The sequence below is a fragment of the Acipenser ruthenus genome, chromosome 9 (genome assembly GCF_902713425.1).
Source record: "Acipenser ruthenus chromosome 9, fAciRut3.2 maternal haplotype, whole genome shotgun sequence".
NCBI classification, from domain to species: domain Eukaryota; kingdom Metazoa; phylum Chordata; class Actinopteri; order Acipenseriformes; family Acipenseridae; genus Acipenser; species Acipenser ruthenus.
The window spans coordinates 43,277,323-43,295,232 of NC_081197.1; the positions used below are offsets into that span (position 1 = coordinate 43,277,323).

General features: G+C 34.8%; 1 protein-coding gene across 2 annotated transcripts in view; it reads right to left on the bottom strand.

The window, feature by feature from the left end:
* Positions 1 to 11,976: 11,976 nt before the first annotated feature.
* LOC117406182 (neuroligin-4, X-linked-like) overlaps positions 11,977 to 17,910 on the bottom strand; it is a 69,836-nt gene continuing 63,902 nt past the window's right edge. For both annotated transcript variants that reach the window (XM_059030028.1, XM_059030029.1), the window contains one exon: positions 11,977 to 14,361. In XM_059030028.1, the coding sequence (XP_058886011.1) occupies positions 13,518 to 14,361 (844 nt within the window). In that variant the 3' untranslated portion in view covers positions 11,977 to 13,517. The remainder of the gene's footprint in view (positions 14,362 to 17,910) is intronic.

A 17,910-nucleotide genomic window follows, 5' to 3' on the forward strand; every position in this document is an offset into this window, starting at 1 on the left:
AACTTTACACTAATTTTAAGTTTATAAATTAGGGCTTTATTTCTGGATGATTACATTTCAAGGTGCTGGTTGATTCCTGTTCATAAGTGTAAAAGTTGAATTGACTTCCAATTTTTATTTTAAATAAATATTAATTAAATAACCCTGTTTAAAAAAAAAAAAAGAAAAAGAAAAAGAAAAATGTGCACCTGTACACTGTTTGTCAAGCCAAAACAGTCAGGAATCCCCCTTTGGGTGGTACCACTTTTTATGACGCACTACATGAAAAATAAATTAAGTGCATGACAACATAGAGCATTATGTGATGATATTACAGATAACATTTGAACAGTAGCTGGTTGGCAAATATTATTTGAACCAACCGAAAAAAAAAAAAAAACTTTCTGTATTCATATAGTGGCACCAAAAATAAAACAGAAAAACATCTGTCTTAGTTTATTTATTTATGTATGTATTTATTTATTTATTTATTTATTTATTTATCTATTTATTTATTAAGAAATGTGTATTTCAGAACCACAGACTTGAAAAGGCTCTGTTCCTATTTACACATAATGTAAGTACTATGCATCAGTGTAACATATACCGGCCAATTGGTTTATGCACAATGCATTATGATAACATTTCACATTATTGATAATATATTACCAGGTGAGTGGGGAAAAATATATAATTAAATAAAGGTTATGTATTTATTATGTATCTGAGAGTAACCCAGATTGCTAATAATATTATGAGACCCATATTATTATTATTATTATTATTATTATTAATAATATTAATAATATTAATAATAATAATAATAATAATAATAATAATAATAATAATAATAATAATAATAATAATAATAGTAGTGCAATAGCCAAAAATGAATACCCCTTTTGTCCTGAGAAGGACAGGTTTACGATTTTTATAAGGTGAATTTTCTCAGTCATAGCATAATAATAATACACAGCACAGATAACTGTACGGTAAAATACATCTAGGATATAAAATCTATTCTATTCTTTAGCGACAACCTCCAACAGTCCATAGAGTCCAACAGTTAAATAGCAAATGCTAGTTAACTTGGTTTAGAAATATCCAAAAAAATGGTTTGTCTTCACTTTTGATTCCTCTGTGTACTTCTCTTTATTAATTAATATTATTAAGTTAATGTAATGGGCAGGGTTGAGTGATCCACTGTCGTTATGGATTTTGACCGATCAGTGAGAGAGGTTAAAAGCTCAGAAATTGCATTCAAAAGCATTAGCATATTTTAATTAGCATGGCTGTTTTTTTTGCATGTGTCAGTGCACAACTAATTGAGTTCCACGGGGACAATGCTGTTACCCTCCTCTCTGCAGAGCTTCGGTGCTTCTTCAACCAGACCATGAAGAAAGCATCTCCCAGGCTGCTGCACCCAACTAACCCTGTGACAGGACAAACTCAGGCCAAGAAATGCAGGCCTCAAGACCTTGTCTTCCAACAGAGCCTTCTCATGCAAACAGAAAACAAAACTACAATTTAATTTAACCGACAAATCATATTCCTCTTTCAAATGCTTTTTGCGTGTCAGCAGGAATAAACCACCTGTAGCTGGGGTTTTGTCAACATGGCCACAACACTTCCTAGTAGCTAATTGTAGAATAGCTCAATTCTTAATGTGATAATGTGTGCCAGACAACTTGATTTTTAAAAACTTGTATCCCTTTTTCATCATGTGCTGCACCTGTGATTCCTATTAAATCTTCCTCTGCATGTTACAATATGGAAGCACTTATCTGTAAGCCAAATGAACGCATTTTTACAATAATCGTTGAAACAGGTCATTTTTTAATGCAAACCCCATATTAAAACACCAACATAATGTCAAGTCATCTCCATGTGTGTAATTAGACCCTTTTGTCCATTCATTTTAGTTAATCAGAATGAGCCCTATGTTTTCAATAGCTAAAGGCAATTCATGGCAAACTATATGCCATGGCATATCAGCATTTGCAAACAATTTGAATGTATTTAATTTTAACAATTTGAATACCACAAAGGCTTGTTGGAGGTGGAAGGTTGTTTAATGTGGCTTGTAACAAATAAAAAGTATTGAGCGTCATTACAAACATTTTACACACATGTACAATTCAGCTTGTCATGACACAGTGAGGTATTAAGCTAATACACTGAGTATAGAGTATCCCAGACATCAGTGTGTCTGATAGCATAAAACAAATACAGTATATAAAATGAAAATTCCATTGTACTGTGATTTTTTTTGTGTCCCCGGGGACTACATGCAGGTAAAATACAGATAATAAAAAAGTCAAATGTTACACACACATACAATATTCATGATTATAATATACCTCCAGACCCTCTTAATTCTTTTATGTATGTGTTCCATTGATTTAAGGTTGTCTGACAATTTGTCAAAGCAATGTGGAGTATGTAGAAGCGTTTCTTCCAATCGCTTTTTTTAATGGGCAGTAAAGTTGCACAGCTTCAGTGGACCTGTTTTAATATTTTCTTCATGATTGCATTCAGTTCCATAGTATGTTAATTATACTTCAAACAATCTGCTGTGAAAGCTAAACCAGGCTGTCAAATTAAAAGTGCCGTATTTTTTTAAAATACATTATTAAACAAGTATTTCATTGCTACAAAAACATACTATCGGTGTGTTACAGTAACCCTAATTGCAGAGTATATCTGCTAATTATTAATATTAAGACTGATTTGTTTGGAAATTCCAAGCAAATCGCAACTACAAATTAAAAACAAAATTGTGAAAAAGTTTTTTTTTGGTTTGTTTTTTTAATTTTTGATATTGGGCAAACTCTTGGCTATGTTTAAAAAAATAGTAGATAGATTTATTTTTTTGCAGCTCCTAATACTATGGAATCCCATTTCCGCCACCAAAAAAAAAAAAAAAAACGAAATACATTTTAAATTTCCATTATTAGGTTGACATACTGTCTCATTATTTTGACTTAGTATCTTGTTATTTCGACTTATTATCTTGTTATTTTGACTTACTATCTCGTTATTTCGTATGCGATGTGTCAGTCATGGATTGGAGGAGATGTGACTGAACTAGCTATCGCAGGGGGCGTGACTAAGGGTATAATTGGGGATGTGACGATGTAATCTGTTCATTTGATGTGGTTATGAGAATGACCGAGAAAGGAAACGGACTGTGATAAGCGTATCGTGAGTGTTAAGTGTTTTGTTTGTTGCCAACTGTCTGTGCTTGTCATTATAGAAGACTAACCTCTGGGAGCAGTAGCTAAACTGCCAGCAATTAAACCTGGACTTCACTTCACCATTGTACACGAATAAACCTGAAAATCAGCACTTTCACTAAAAGCACTCACTCTGGACTTGTGACCATGTTGTGTTTGTGTGTGTCTTGTTTAGTGTATTATTATTTCAGGACTGAACCCTGTGGTTTGCCTGAGCGATATACATCGTTGTGTAGAGCCAGGTATTAGTATTTGTCAGCAAATAAAGAGCTTTTTCACCATGAACTGTCTTGTGTCTATCATTCCTGAGCACTGCATCACCACTGCAGCTGTGCACTACGAACCACTTTGCCACAGCCCTTGATTACTATAAGGACGTAGCAAAAAGTAAAGAAAACGCAATGGAATAGTGCAGTTCAAAATACATGTATGTACAATAGACGGATGAGAAACATTTAAATTAGAGTGTATTTACCCTTACAGTGACTACATTCAATCAGGATAAATACAATAAACTGAAAGAAATGTTATTGAAGTGAAAGCCAACCAGTTCTATTAGGCTACATAAACAAACATGCTTAAAAACAAACGTAGCGTGTGCAGTTAGTTTTGTAAGTCCAAGGCATAAAGGTTAAATGTTTAACGTGTACCAGCAATATTCCCGCTACAGGCTTAACATGACAATTCCACTGTATTTATATGATAAACCCCTTAAATTGTGTTTTTACCTACTTTTGTCGTTATGTTTTGTTCCATTCAGGCCTATACCAGTCTTTTTGTTCTATTCGGTAAGATATAGGCCTATATTAACAAATTTGCTTTTACCAAATGAATGAATGAATACAAATGAAAGTTAAAATGCAAGAAGTCACAGCCCATATGATTTATTTCACATATGTTGTGTGTGAGTAAGCCATTCTTTCATTTTACAGCTTATGTCGACGTTTATAGCCTGCTGAATTTGTGGAAAGCGCTTTCTGAATATGTATAGCCCATAGGCCTTTATCCCTCACAAAACAACAAAAGAGATAATGTACCCTATTTTGTACATAATCACCTCAAAACCTGCTCTATTTCGTTGCACTATTAGTTTTCTGCATTCGGTGAAACTAGTGGTGTTTACATATCACTATTAAAATGAATGAAGTTTTACCTGGCTACATCAACTCATCTGAATCAAATGAAACTGCCGACTGGCCGCATCCATGATAGAGACACTCCTACTGAGACTATAACATATGCAATGATAATGACCCATAATTATTGCGAAATAATGCAATATTTATTGGGAAATAATGCAATAATTATTTCAAAACAACGCAATGTTATCTCATAATAACGCAATCTTTTTTTTTTCTCTGTGGCGCTAATACGCTTCTGTAGTTTTAAACAAAAGATATGCAGAAAAAAATCCTCTCCAAATAATCAATTATGTATTACTATTGCTACGATTTTGGCAGTCATTTTAATACATTTCACGGGTGAGGTTAGGAAAAGAAACAAGAATTCACGGAAAGTTCACCAAATAATGTAGTTTTAGCTACATCAACATACACAAGCGCTTTTAAATAGTACATCAAAACCAATACTATAAAAACTATTGCTTTTGACTGCTGACAAGTTTAAATGTTACTTCAGATTACAAAATTTACAGTACATACTTCTGACAGACATAATCTCTGGTCGGAGTCGAGGATCTCTGACCCTGTGCAAAAAGTCGTAAGTAATTTAAAATCTTGCAACGCGCGTCTTTTTTGGAACAGATCGCCAAAACTTTCATCTGTCATTCAAAAATACCTAAAATATCTCTCACTGTCACATACCCGCATCTCTCTAAATAATGTTTAAAATTATTCCTTTCGGGTTATCTGTTGGTTGAGAGGACAGAGCAACGACGTCACTTTTGATTTTTTAAAATCCTCTTGTAGAGAGGTTCAAACTCATCACATCTACTTAAATGTACATTTATCCAATTATGCAAATGCAGTTTGTATTTAAAGTATTGTATTTATATGAACAACAGCTGCGACCACTTTGTGCAGTCAAAAGGGATGCAACACGATGCATCCCATACAGCAAATAGTGAAGCTGCACAGCTTTTTATGGCCATCCTGGTCAAAAAGCATTGTGTTGAACAAGTTTCAAATATTCGCTACACGTACTCATTTGGACCAATCAGAGAACAGAAATGACTATGTGTACCGATTTTAATTCCTACATTGGTGGATAGTCATTTTACATAGTGTCTTGTCATGACAACGTATTCACTTGTAATCGCTTCTTATGCACAAAGTAATTGGCACGGAGGTGAAAACAATCCTGCCATTTCAGTGGTTAGCATATGAGAAAGACAGCAGAAAACATGCTAAAATCATGTTGTCTCATCAGCTGCAAAACAAATAATTTAAAAAATCCAGAATTGATCTTATATTATTCCATCTGAAGCAACAGAGCCCCACAGACAACTACTATGGCTAAAAGCCATCAGAAGTCAGACAAACGGTGCTAGTGGACAACTTTGGCAGCCCAGGTCTGACTTCACATATGTTTGCTCTGCCCACTTTGCAACAAGTAGGGGAGACCAGGGCTAATTGAGACACCACTCATAAAATACTGTCACATGATGACAGAGGTCCATGACAATGGTTATAGTAGCTTTAACATGTAAGTAACCCATCCTCTGTGTGTGGAAGCTACAGGCTGTCAAACCTTTGTGTTAAAAAAATGTTTTTTGCAGTCTGTAAATTTAAAGGAATTAGATATTTTGACTCACAGACAAACAAATAAAGCACACTCAGTATGTATTCAGCCCTTAAATAGATGTGTAATTAAATACATGTGTAGTTTTACTGTTTATTCTGGTAAACCAGGAAAGAAGAGCAACGATTCAGCAAATCCTGACTATGTGCCTACAATGTTTCCTCATGTGACAACTCCAGGCAACATAGAGAACAAAATAGGAAGGTACCAGCGTAGTGTTGCCAGGCATAAGAGAAAACACAGAGAAAACGCGAAAACCCCTACTAGGTATTCCCAGATTATTATTTAACTTGTCTGTGGTATTTGTTGATTCTTGCATCATTATTGTTATAATGTAAGTATACAGTGGATTGCTTTGCTTATTATTGGTTAGTCATACTATCATTGATTAATACATTTTGCAATTAAAAAACAAAAAATTAAGAGCAAGGCAAAATAAATTAAAACCACATTTCTCAAGATCATTAACACTATCATATTAACATTCAAAGATTGAGATAATGTACAACAGTAATACTACTAAGGGGACATGAACATTAATGATCATAAAGACAAGACCAATATAACTAAATATTTTACAGGCATAGAAAAAGAATATATATATATATATATATATATATATATATATATATATATATATATATATATATATATATATATATATACACAATATGCAACTTTTTTAATGTGGTTTGCAGCCCCCCCCCCCCCCCCTTTTCACTTTGGGATACAGTGGCTCTCAAAAGTATTCACCCCCCTTGGACTTTTCCACATTTTATTGTGTTACAACATGGAATCAAAATGGAATAATTAGGAGTTTTTGCCACTGATCAACACAAAAAAGTCCATAATGTCAAAGTGAAAAATAAAATCTACAAATTGTTCTAAATTAATTACAAATATAAAACAGAAAATAATTGATTGCATAAGCATTCACCCCCTTTGCTATGACACACCTAAATAAGATCTGGTTCAACCAATTGTCTTTAGAAGTCACATAATTAGTTGAATGGAGTCCACTTGTGTGCAATTAAGGTGTTTCACATGATTTCAGGTTAAATACACCTGTCTCTGGGAGGTCCCACAGTTGGTTAGTACATTTCCTAACAAAAACTACATCATGAAGACAAAGGAACATTCAAAGCAAATCCTGAGTAATTTTCTTCAAAAGCACCAATCAGGGGTAGGATATAAGAACATATCCCCCGGAGCACAGTAAAGTCCATTATTAAGAAATGGAGAGAATATGGCACAACTGTGAATCTGTCTAGAACAGGCCATCCTCAAAAACTGAGTATCCGGGCGAGGGCACTAGTCAGAGAGGCCATCAAGCGGTCTATGGCAACTCTAAAGGAGTTACAGTCTTCCACGGCTGAGCTGGGAGACACTGTGCATACGGCAACAATAGCCCGGGTGCTTCACAAAACTGGCCTTTATGGGAGAGTGGCAAAAAGAAAGCCATTGTTGAAAAAAACTCACATCAAATCTCAGCTAGAGTTTGCCAGAAGGCATGTGGGAGACTCTGAGACCAAGTGGAAGACGATTCTACGGTCTGATGAGACCAAAATAGAGCTTTTTGGCCTCAATGCTAAGCGCTATGTTTGGCGCAAGCCTAACACTGCACATCATCCTGAGAACACCATCCCTACCGTGAAGCATGGTGGTGGCAGCATCATGCTATGGGGATGCTTCTCTGCGTCAGGGCCTCGCTCTGAAGAAAGAGGGCAAAATGGATGCAGCAAAGTACAAAGAAATCCTGGAGGAAAACTTGCTGAAGTCTGCAAGAGACCTGGGACTTGGGAGAAGATTCATCTTCCAGCAGGACAATGACCCCAAACATATAGCCAAAGCCACACTGGAGTGGCTTAAAAACAAAAAGGTCAATGTCCTGGAGTGGCCCAGTCAAAGCCCAGACCTCAATCCAAATGAGAATATGTGGAAAGAGTTGAAAATTGCTGTTCACCAAAGGTCCCCATCCAACTTGACGGAGGTTGAGCAATTTTGCAAAGAAGAATGGGCAAAAATTGCAGTGTCCAGATGTGCAAAGCTGGTAGAGACTTATCCAAATAGACTCATGTCTGTAATTGCTGCCAAAGGTGCCTCTACCAAATATTGCCTCAAGGGGATGAATACTTATGCAATCAATTATTTTCTGTTTTGTATTTGTAACTAATTTAGAACAATTTGTAGATTTTATTTTTCACTTTGACATTATGGACATTTTTTGTGTTGATCAGTGGCAAAAACTCCTAATTAAATCCATTTTGATTTCATGTTGTAACACAATAAAATGTGGAAAAGTCCAAGGGGGGTGAATACTTTTGAGAGAGCCACTGTATGCTTCGCCATAGGTCAGCTCACTGAATATTAATGTCAAAGCTTCCGAAGGCCCGTTCCATACATTCCCGAAGGCCCTTTCCCTTCCATACACTTCATTTTATGGAATAAATTATTTGTACATTACAGAAAAAAGCAGCTCCTTCGCAAGAAGTCTCCCACGAGCTGACAAATACCCTCAGCAGTGTAGATGAGGTGGAAGATGTTCAAACAAAAATGAAAATGACAGATATATACACAAATATATATACACAGATGTGTGAACACTGACACAGAACTTTGCAGATCTCTCAAGGTCAACCAGTTTCCTGCTTGCCCGGCTGCTCAGTTTAGGAGGGCGACCTGATCTGGGTAGAGTCAGGTGGTATGATGCATCTTCCACTTCCTAATGATGGACTTCACTGTGCTGAGAGGGATAATCAGCACCTTTGAAATTTTCTTGTACCCTTCTCCTGCTCTGTGTCTCTCTACCACTTTATCCCTCACTTGTTTTGAAAGCTCCTTGATCATCATGTTTGCTTTGTTGGATCACTATGTGAGATGCAGCTTGAAAGTCTTTATATATCTGAGGGAAATTATCTACAAGTTAAACCACTTTGAGTACACACAGGCTGAAACCATTTCACTAAGTTTGTGACCTTTCAAACAAATCATTTGCACCTGAGCTGATTTAGGGCTGCAGTAGCAAAAGGGTTGAATACTTATGCAACTGAGATTAATGTCTTTTTCCCTGTAAATCTCACTTATTTATATTCTGTATGCATTTTTTTTTAACTTACTGTATATATATATATATATATATATATATATATATATATATATATATATATATACACACAATGGGAAGCAATATGAAGACAAAAAAATAAAAATAAAAACATACACAAATCAATCAATCAATCAATCAATCAATCAATAGTTACTTTTTCAACATTTAAATGTAGTCATCGCCAATGGTTTTCACCCCGGTTTTCTCCCCAATTTGGAATGCCAAATTTTATTTTTATCCCAGTTCACCGCTGCAACCCCCCGGCGACTCGGGGAAACGGAGGCTGAAGCATGCTTCCTCTGAAACGTGTTCCTGCCAATCCGTCATTTTTCGCACTGCGGATCCACAGCGAAGCCACCAGACCTATAATGCCAGAGGATAACACAGATCTGAATGGCTCCACTGCAGACCCGCAGGTGTCCTATCAGCCACAGGGGTCACTGGTGCGCAGTGAATCATGGATTGCCCTGCTGACCTAAGCCCTCCCTACCCGGGCAGTGCTCGGTCAATTGTGCGTGCGCCAGCCCCTATGGAACCCCCGGTCACGGATGGCAATGACAAAGCCTGGATTTGAACCTGTGATCTTCAGGCTATAGGGCACATCCTGCACTCCACGCGGAGCGCCTTTACTGGATGCGCCACTCCAGATTGTAAGATTTGTCTTTTCCCCTATAACAATAAATAATTTTTTCAAGAACAATGACATCTAACACAGCATGTTTCCAATGGAGAATATCTGGTGATTCCTCATCTTTCCATTTTTGTAGGATCAATTTTTTTGCTATTAATACTGCTGTTAACAGAATTCTTTCCTGAGGAGTATTTACATTTAGATCCCTTGTTGTACCTAATAAAACTATTTTCTTTGTTAAAACCACATAAGATGACAAAATGCCTGGAATGTAAAATTCGATTCCATTCCAAAATGTATGTAATTTAGGGCAATCCCAGAGCATATGTAGTAAGTTTCCAGGGGATCTTCCACATCTCCAACAATTAGAATTATTAGTTCTTTCTGGTGTATAATAGACCCTAAAACTTTTATTTTTTAGCTTTATTTTGTTTTCTTTATTAAATCTGACACTAGGGCTACCATTGCTGACTCATTATTATTCAGTGACGACCCACGCACATTACACTTCCATATACAGGCCACAGCATACATAACATACACGCATTTAGTTAATACTAAATAGTTCTATTAAACAGAACAACAGATTATTTTACTCCCTCTCCTCCATGAGTTAATCGATGGGACTAAAATGTAAATTATTATATAAATCAGTCCGATTTAATAACACCTTTATTAGTGTTTTTCTAATAGCTTTTGTACTGCTTCTCTTTCTTATTTCTACTGTCCTCCGACTTGTTCCCACGCTTCCTTATCTCTCTCCCGTGCTGTCAATCCTCCCTGTTACCCCTCCCCAATCTCCTAAACAATCTCCTAAACACATTAAGTTCTGGATTGGTGATTGGGTTGTGCTAACAGGGCTTCTACTATGTATAAATATGTAACAGAACCAATATACTGTATGTATATATATATAACCCATGGAAAACTATCATCCCTGACTGTGTTAATCGCCCAGTTATACTGTATCAAATAGCTTCCTGTTCCCCATCTTGCTTTAGATACTATCTAGCTACTGTGTTGTTTTATTCTGTACAGGTTTTTTTTCAACCAGGGACTTACAGTCACAGCCACTTATTATTTCAGTGCAACAGCAGATATCTAGACTTTATTGTAGTATTTTTAAGGTCAAGGAACTGCTTGCTGTTAAACATGGAACCTGTTTAATCTCTTCTTAGAGCAATATAGATGTTTCAGGGCAATAAAGATTAAGATGATCATTTTGGTTGAAGTCAAGAACAGTGCTTAGATAATATATGGTAAAAAAAAAAGAAGTTGCTGGATTTACAACACAGTAGGTTTAATACCTCAGTAGTGCAGTCTTATTTGAGAATAAACTTATTTTGAGATTAGTGCTTAGGAATACCGGTCTAAAGGCAAATAGTTAAGATAGCAGGGATGCAAATATAACCAATTTACAGGCTTTATGTGCAGGAGCCAGAGTTAAGAACAAGACAGGACATGGATGATTTATTTGCACCAGTAGTAACAAAATAGATATAATTTAGCTGTCATGGAACATGAAGATGTGAAAGTAGTGCTCTAATAATTAGAAGACTTGTTTTTGTGTATGAATACAATTTTAGGTTGTATATGGATAACTTAGGAAGTCTTATGAGTTATTAGAGGACATCTACCAGTGGGATAATGACAACTCTACTTGATGTTGGCTGATCTGCCCATTAACTTTCTGTATAATTAAAAACAATATTGACATTTATAGATGTGAGGATTTAAATATATTGCCCTCAGCCCAATGCAGTGATATAATACATCAGTGGATTTATACCACCATATCCACCAATGTATTCACAAACTTTTATTAATTGGTATAAAAACAATACAATATCTGTTTGTAGTATACATTGAACAAAACCTAATACATATGTAAGTATGTGCTGCTTGATAATCAGCCTTGATAAAATGCAATGTGTATGAGAATTTCATATAGTGATTACTCTTGGACCATTTCCAATTGGGTTAAATATGCTTATATCAGCAGAACAACATATGCAGTCTTTTAATTTAATAAATGTGCAACAGTAATCATTTTCACAAGTATTGCATTAATAAAGTCAAGAGCACTTGATTAAAAAAGCTGAATATTTGCTCACAGTATAAAATTACAACCACCATATGGATTAGAATTGGTGTTGTTGTACGGGTGGTGATAAAAATTCTCTACAAAAGCTAAACAAAAGGAACAATAGGAGTAAATCATTTTTTAATGAATGAATTGTATGTTTAATAAATAAAACACTCTATTAGAAAATATTGTGATATTTTATTAAAAATGCTGCTGAAAATTGTATACACGGGTCCAGCCATAAATATCATCTATCATCACAAACAATGCAAACAATAATAAGATAAACAATATAGTTTAATATCCTACATTAAAACCCTGCATGCCTTTTCAGGTAAAGGATCTAAGGCCAAATTGGGCATCTTTGTTTGAATTTACAAATGTATTCCAGTTATCTTCCAATAGACTTTGTGTGAAGTGGATACATAATTCAATATCTGGATTCCTGGTTCACTTTAACTCATTCACTAGCTTGTTTTTAAACCCAAAATATGACAAGCCTGGCACAATACTTTACATATTGCTAGCATATGACAATTTGAAATACCTAACAAATACATTTTTGTACAAACATATTTAACTAATGTCGTTGCCAAAAACCACTGCCTTTTTTATGTCCATTAAGATGCTGGTTACTGTTTAAGCTGAGGCAGTGTTTAGGTTGCTAAAAAGGCCTATATTTTAAACTATACTAAGCAGCACATGATGGATCATGAAAAACAAAAAAAAAAACATAAGGTTTTTAGGTATAAAGCCAACTAAATACCTATAAATCAATTCTTCTACTGTACTCATCGTACATAATCTTGGATAACAAACTGTATTTATTCCCTCAGGATCTACCTCTTGTTTATAATAGGGAACAAAGCCTTTCCTGAAATGCAGGTTGTAAGCAATACTTAAACATGCGACAAGTGTAATCAGAAAAGAAGAAAGGTCATATAACACTGAAAGAATGTGTTTGATCTGTAGGATATATGTCTTCAAACAAATAAGCAACATTTCAAAGTTTGACTTTTTTTCAACACAATAAAGAGAACCATTGTTTTGACTAAAAAGATGATCTGACCAATATATTTACACACATCACAACTGAAAGCACAAGCTCCCTAAAAGCCATATTTAAACTCAAAACAACAATAAAAGCTTTTTTCTTCTTCTTTTTTTACTCACAACTATTTACATTTTTTTTTAATTATTATTATTATTATTTTTTTTTTTATAAAGTTTCTTAAATACAATTCAGGCTGGCAATTTTTCACTTTGCACATAACTAAACCATTTGACTGCATAGGCCTTTCTTTAAATCAGATTCCATTGGCGTCTCTCTGTGAATGATCTTCACTATTTCACGAGGGAATCCCTTGTTAGATGTCCTTGGCATACAGAGAATGGCACATACAAAGCAGTTAATCACCTTGTAATCACTTGCTACATACAGAAATCTACTTTGTGTGTAGTTTTGTGTCTCTGTCAGTAATCTGAACAGTATCAAATGAGTCTGGTGCTCAGTTTATTCCCTTTGTTAGAAAGCAGAAATCCAACGCAATGTTTCAGGAGTGACATTCACTTTTCACATTTCACAGGTTTTTAAAATTCATCTCTAATCATTTATAGAAGGTGCTGTAACAAAATAATATTTGAACTTCTGTGATGAGTTAATTTGTTTATATATAGTTTTACAGTTTTGGCTGAAAGCCAGCAAGTACCTTGTTTGAACTATACCCGAGTGGTGGAATGGCCGTGGGGTAAGTTGGTACTGTTTTGACCGACACTGAAGGTGTTGAAGGTGTGCAAGGGCTGCATCCCAGCTAAAGTGTTTGGAATCATGGTTATGGTGTTAGGTGTCATGAGCGGAATGTCATCAGGCGATCTTCTCAGTGTCAGGGTATAGTCAGGCGGGCAAGTGAGTCTCAGAGTATCGTGAGCCTGCAAAGATTCACATTCATGTTCGTGCTCCAATTGTTTCATCTGCAAGGACATAATCTCTTCATTCTGAATGTGTGCTATGTCATTTGTGGTGTTCCTCTGAGGGCTGTGACGTCTGTGTGTCTCGTGGCGCCGTTTGTCCTTCTTGTAGTACAAAGCTGCAAAAGCCAAGATGTTTAAAAATAGTAAAGATGCCCCCACAGCTATGGTGACACTTAATTCTGTTGAGTAATCACGCTTGTTCTCGATGATGACTGTGGTCTCTTCTGCTTTCCGAGTATCCTTAGCTTGTTTCGGGTTGTTGGCTTGGGTCATGCCAGGATGCCTTGTAGTCGAGGGCCATACTTTTCCATGAATTCGTTTAGTATATGCAAATGGAGTCGTATCTTGTGGAGGTACTTTAGTGGTGGTTGACACATACTGAAAAAGTTCATTTAGATTGTGCAGATGCGGCACGAGTTCCAACCAGAAGGCTACCTTTGTGGCTCGGTAATGGTCTCTAACTCTTGGCTTCAGACCGATGTGCAGATACAGTTGATCCTTTGGATTATATTTGGACCATGCTACCTCTTCAAACCGGTTTGGCTTTGTGTGGATGAATTTTGTGTCCTGTGGAACAGGTTGGTTCGGGTCACTAAAATAAAACAGAAACATATATTGATTATTTAAAAAATGTAACTATTTCATTGTTGATTATATATCTAAAAGAGTACATCCTTAAAATAAAATGTGATTGTTTATCAGATCTTAGATAGCTGTAATATCTTCTTTTTATATGTACCTTAAATATATTTTTAAAAGAAAAACTATAACCTTACAAAATAGCCTCGATTTACTGACAAACCCCAATTGATGATAATTATAACAAAATCACAGCCATATGGGATTCCAAAAATACATAGGTATAAGAATAATCCCTTGAGCTACTAAGTTGTTAAAGACTGTTAATTAATCATCAAACTTACATAATAACAAGGAATGTGTGTCAGTGTACCACACTCTATTCTTACATTTACATGTAATATGTTTTGTGTAGGATATATAATCTTGCGCAGTTTGGGCAAGAGGACTTTGAAACGAGGTTCTGGTTGCTCAAACTGTGTGAAATGATGTCTCTCATAATAAGAGAAAACCTACTGTACACACAATGTATTACCTTATTATAAATCACAAAATGAAATCTGCTCACAAGCTAATATTTTTGATAGATCTTGAACAATGATTGGTTGATTTCTCATATGTGATTTAATGGAGTTAAAAGTACACAGAACCTGTATTTTTACGTGGAAAGTTACTAGAAACCAGTGCCTGATGTGCAGTATTAAAGATAAATTGGTGAAGACCATCAAGTCTAGGTTGAAGGCTACCATTCACAGCCTAAATCAAGAAATCTTCCTCAATAGCATAAGGAAACTCAAATCAGATCAAAGCATTCCACTTTTAATGTCAAAATAGGCTAGACTGAGGCCATTGTAGTTCGTACATGGTGCATGGTGAAATACACACCCCTGTAACCTTCACCCAGTTTAAATTAGATTTAATTCCTCTAAGGAATAAATGGCATATGAAAAAATGATCCATAGGTCAAAATACCCCAAATAGAAAATTTGATAAATACATTATTAACCACATACATGTCTGCACTATCAAATATGTACATGTCTTAAACAGAGTACATAAAAATCAATCAATCAATCCCATTAATCACAGGTCCCCTAAAGTTCAATCTGGCAAGTAACATTATTGATTCTGAACTATACAACAGGAATACAGTTATCATCCTGCTTTCCGATTCATGATCACCTTCTGGTCTGTTGCATTTGACTAATTCACAATACTCACAATAGTCAATAATGAATATGAATTTCTGGGCTTGTATCCACTTTTAAGAAAAAAGGATTCTCACTAAAAGAGCATTTTACTTTCAAATAAAAAATAAATATCTTTACCTGATACTTGTAACCTAATAACAGAAATAAAAACATCACCCACAAAATTACATTACAGTATGTACTGTAGGTTCTAATAACAGAATTCACTGTAAAAAATATGCCTGGTAGTATAAAGTGTATAAACTCACCCTGTATCACCCTGTATAATTATCTAATTTAGCTTCATAAATGAAACATGCTGAATAAAGTTACATTAACATATTGAATTACATACCACTTTGTAGTTTTCCATATACGTAACGAAAAACTGACAACAATTGAAAAATGTGACATTTCCAAATCTAACATGAAATATTATACTACTATTATGTATTCCGGTAGACCTTTGTAATATCATTTTGTAGTTTCTTTAATTACATTATGTTAAATTATATATATATATATATATCAGCTTATTTTGCCTCCCCAGCGCAACAGCACACACAATGACTGCAATGCTCCGGGGATCAACCACGGTGCGGTCTAACCAGCGCATCAGCATGACAACCGTCTGGATTGAACTAAGTAGGGTACATCTCTGGGGTCTTCAAGTGGGCAACTTCCATCCTCGGTGTTTAATATGCACTTTTGACCTCCATCTTAATAGTTTAACATTTCAGTTTATTAGATTATGTGTCATAAACCAGAGTAGATTAGTATTAGAAAACAAATGATAAAGAATGATAATATATTTATTCAGTACAGTAAATAGATTGATTGCAGGTTGCATGTTTGTAAATGATGCCATGATGAATGTCTATTCTATTTACAGTAGGGCCCTATTGTGCATATGTGAGCTACATTCTGTATTTGTCTTTCCACTTGTGCATTTATTACACTTTTACTTATTTTACATTCCTTTTTAAAAATGAACTTAACTCCCTCAAACGTGGCTAACCCATTAAAAAAATGATATATATATAATCATATTTGAACACAAGTATTTTTAATATGTCATATTCTCCCGACAGGACACAACTTTGTAACAGCGTTTAGGTCAGTTGGTGAATTGTGTATTCATGTGAACACATATTTACAAATAAAATATCATAAAAATGTATATATGTAGGTATTCATATATGCCCAAACATGCATGCTTACGTATCACTCTGAATACATGTTGAATACATGCTGAGCATCGCCTGTCCCCCAGAGGGAGATGCAGTTGCAGAGAGGTGAATGAGAGGAACAAAAATAATACAAAAGAAAGGTGGCTTGATTAGGGATTTAAGTAGCAAGCTGACTGAAGATTGGATGAGGCAGAAACCCCTTGCTCCTGGCCCCTGAACCAAGGGCTTTAAACAAAAAAAATACAAATTACTGTATATATATATATATATATATATATATATATATATATATATAGATAGATAGATAGATAGATAGATAGATAGATAGATAGATAGATAGATAGATAGATAGATAGATAGATACACACATATATTATTTTTTTAATGTTATACACATATATATATATATATATATAAAATTAAAAAAATAATATTCACCTTTTTCTTGTCAATAACCCTGTTGTCTTAAAATATTGTTTTAAAGTAGACAATAAGCTCATTTTTTAATGTTATCAAAATGGTAGATTAATACAGGAAATATATATGCTTCATTGTAAGATACAGTAAAGTGACATCAACAAAATATTTATTTATTTATCTATTTATTTATTTCATTTATATAGCGCGTTTCATACCGAAGTATCACAAGGCACTGTACATAAATACATAAAAACACAATAAAACACAAAATATACAAATAAGAAGAAGAAGAAGAAGAAAATAAATAAATAAATAAATAAATAAATAAATAATCATTAAAACCACTATGATAAAAATGCCATTTTATAAAAAATGTGTTTAAAGTTTAGACTTAAAAATACCCACAGACCCAGCTTCCCTAACACATGGAGGTAGAGCATTCCATAGTTTAGGGGCTCTAAAAGAAAAAGCCCTACCTCCCATATTGATTTTATTGACCCTGGGAACAACGAGCAGCCCCGCTTCCTGTGATCTAAGAGTGCGATTTGGGAGATACGTGGTCAGTAGCTCCTGCAAATAGCTGGGTGCTGCTCCATTCAAGGCTTTATAGGTCAAAAATAAGATTTTAAAATCAATTATATATTGAACAGGGAGCCAGTGCAAGGAGGCTAAAACAGGGGTGATATATTCATTTTTTTGTTTTTAGTCAAAATTCTAGTTTGAAAATAAATCTATACAGATGAGCGAGAAGTTTGCACAGAG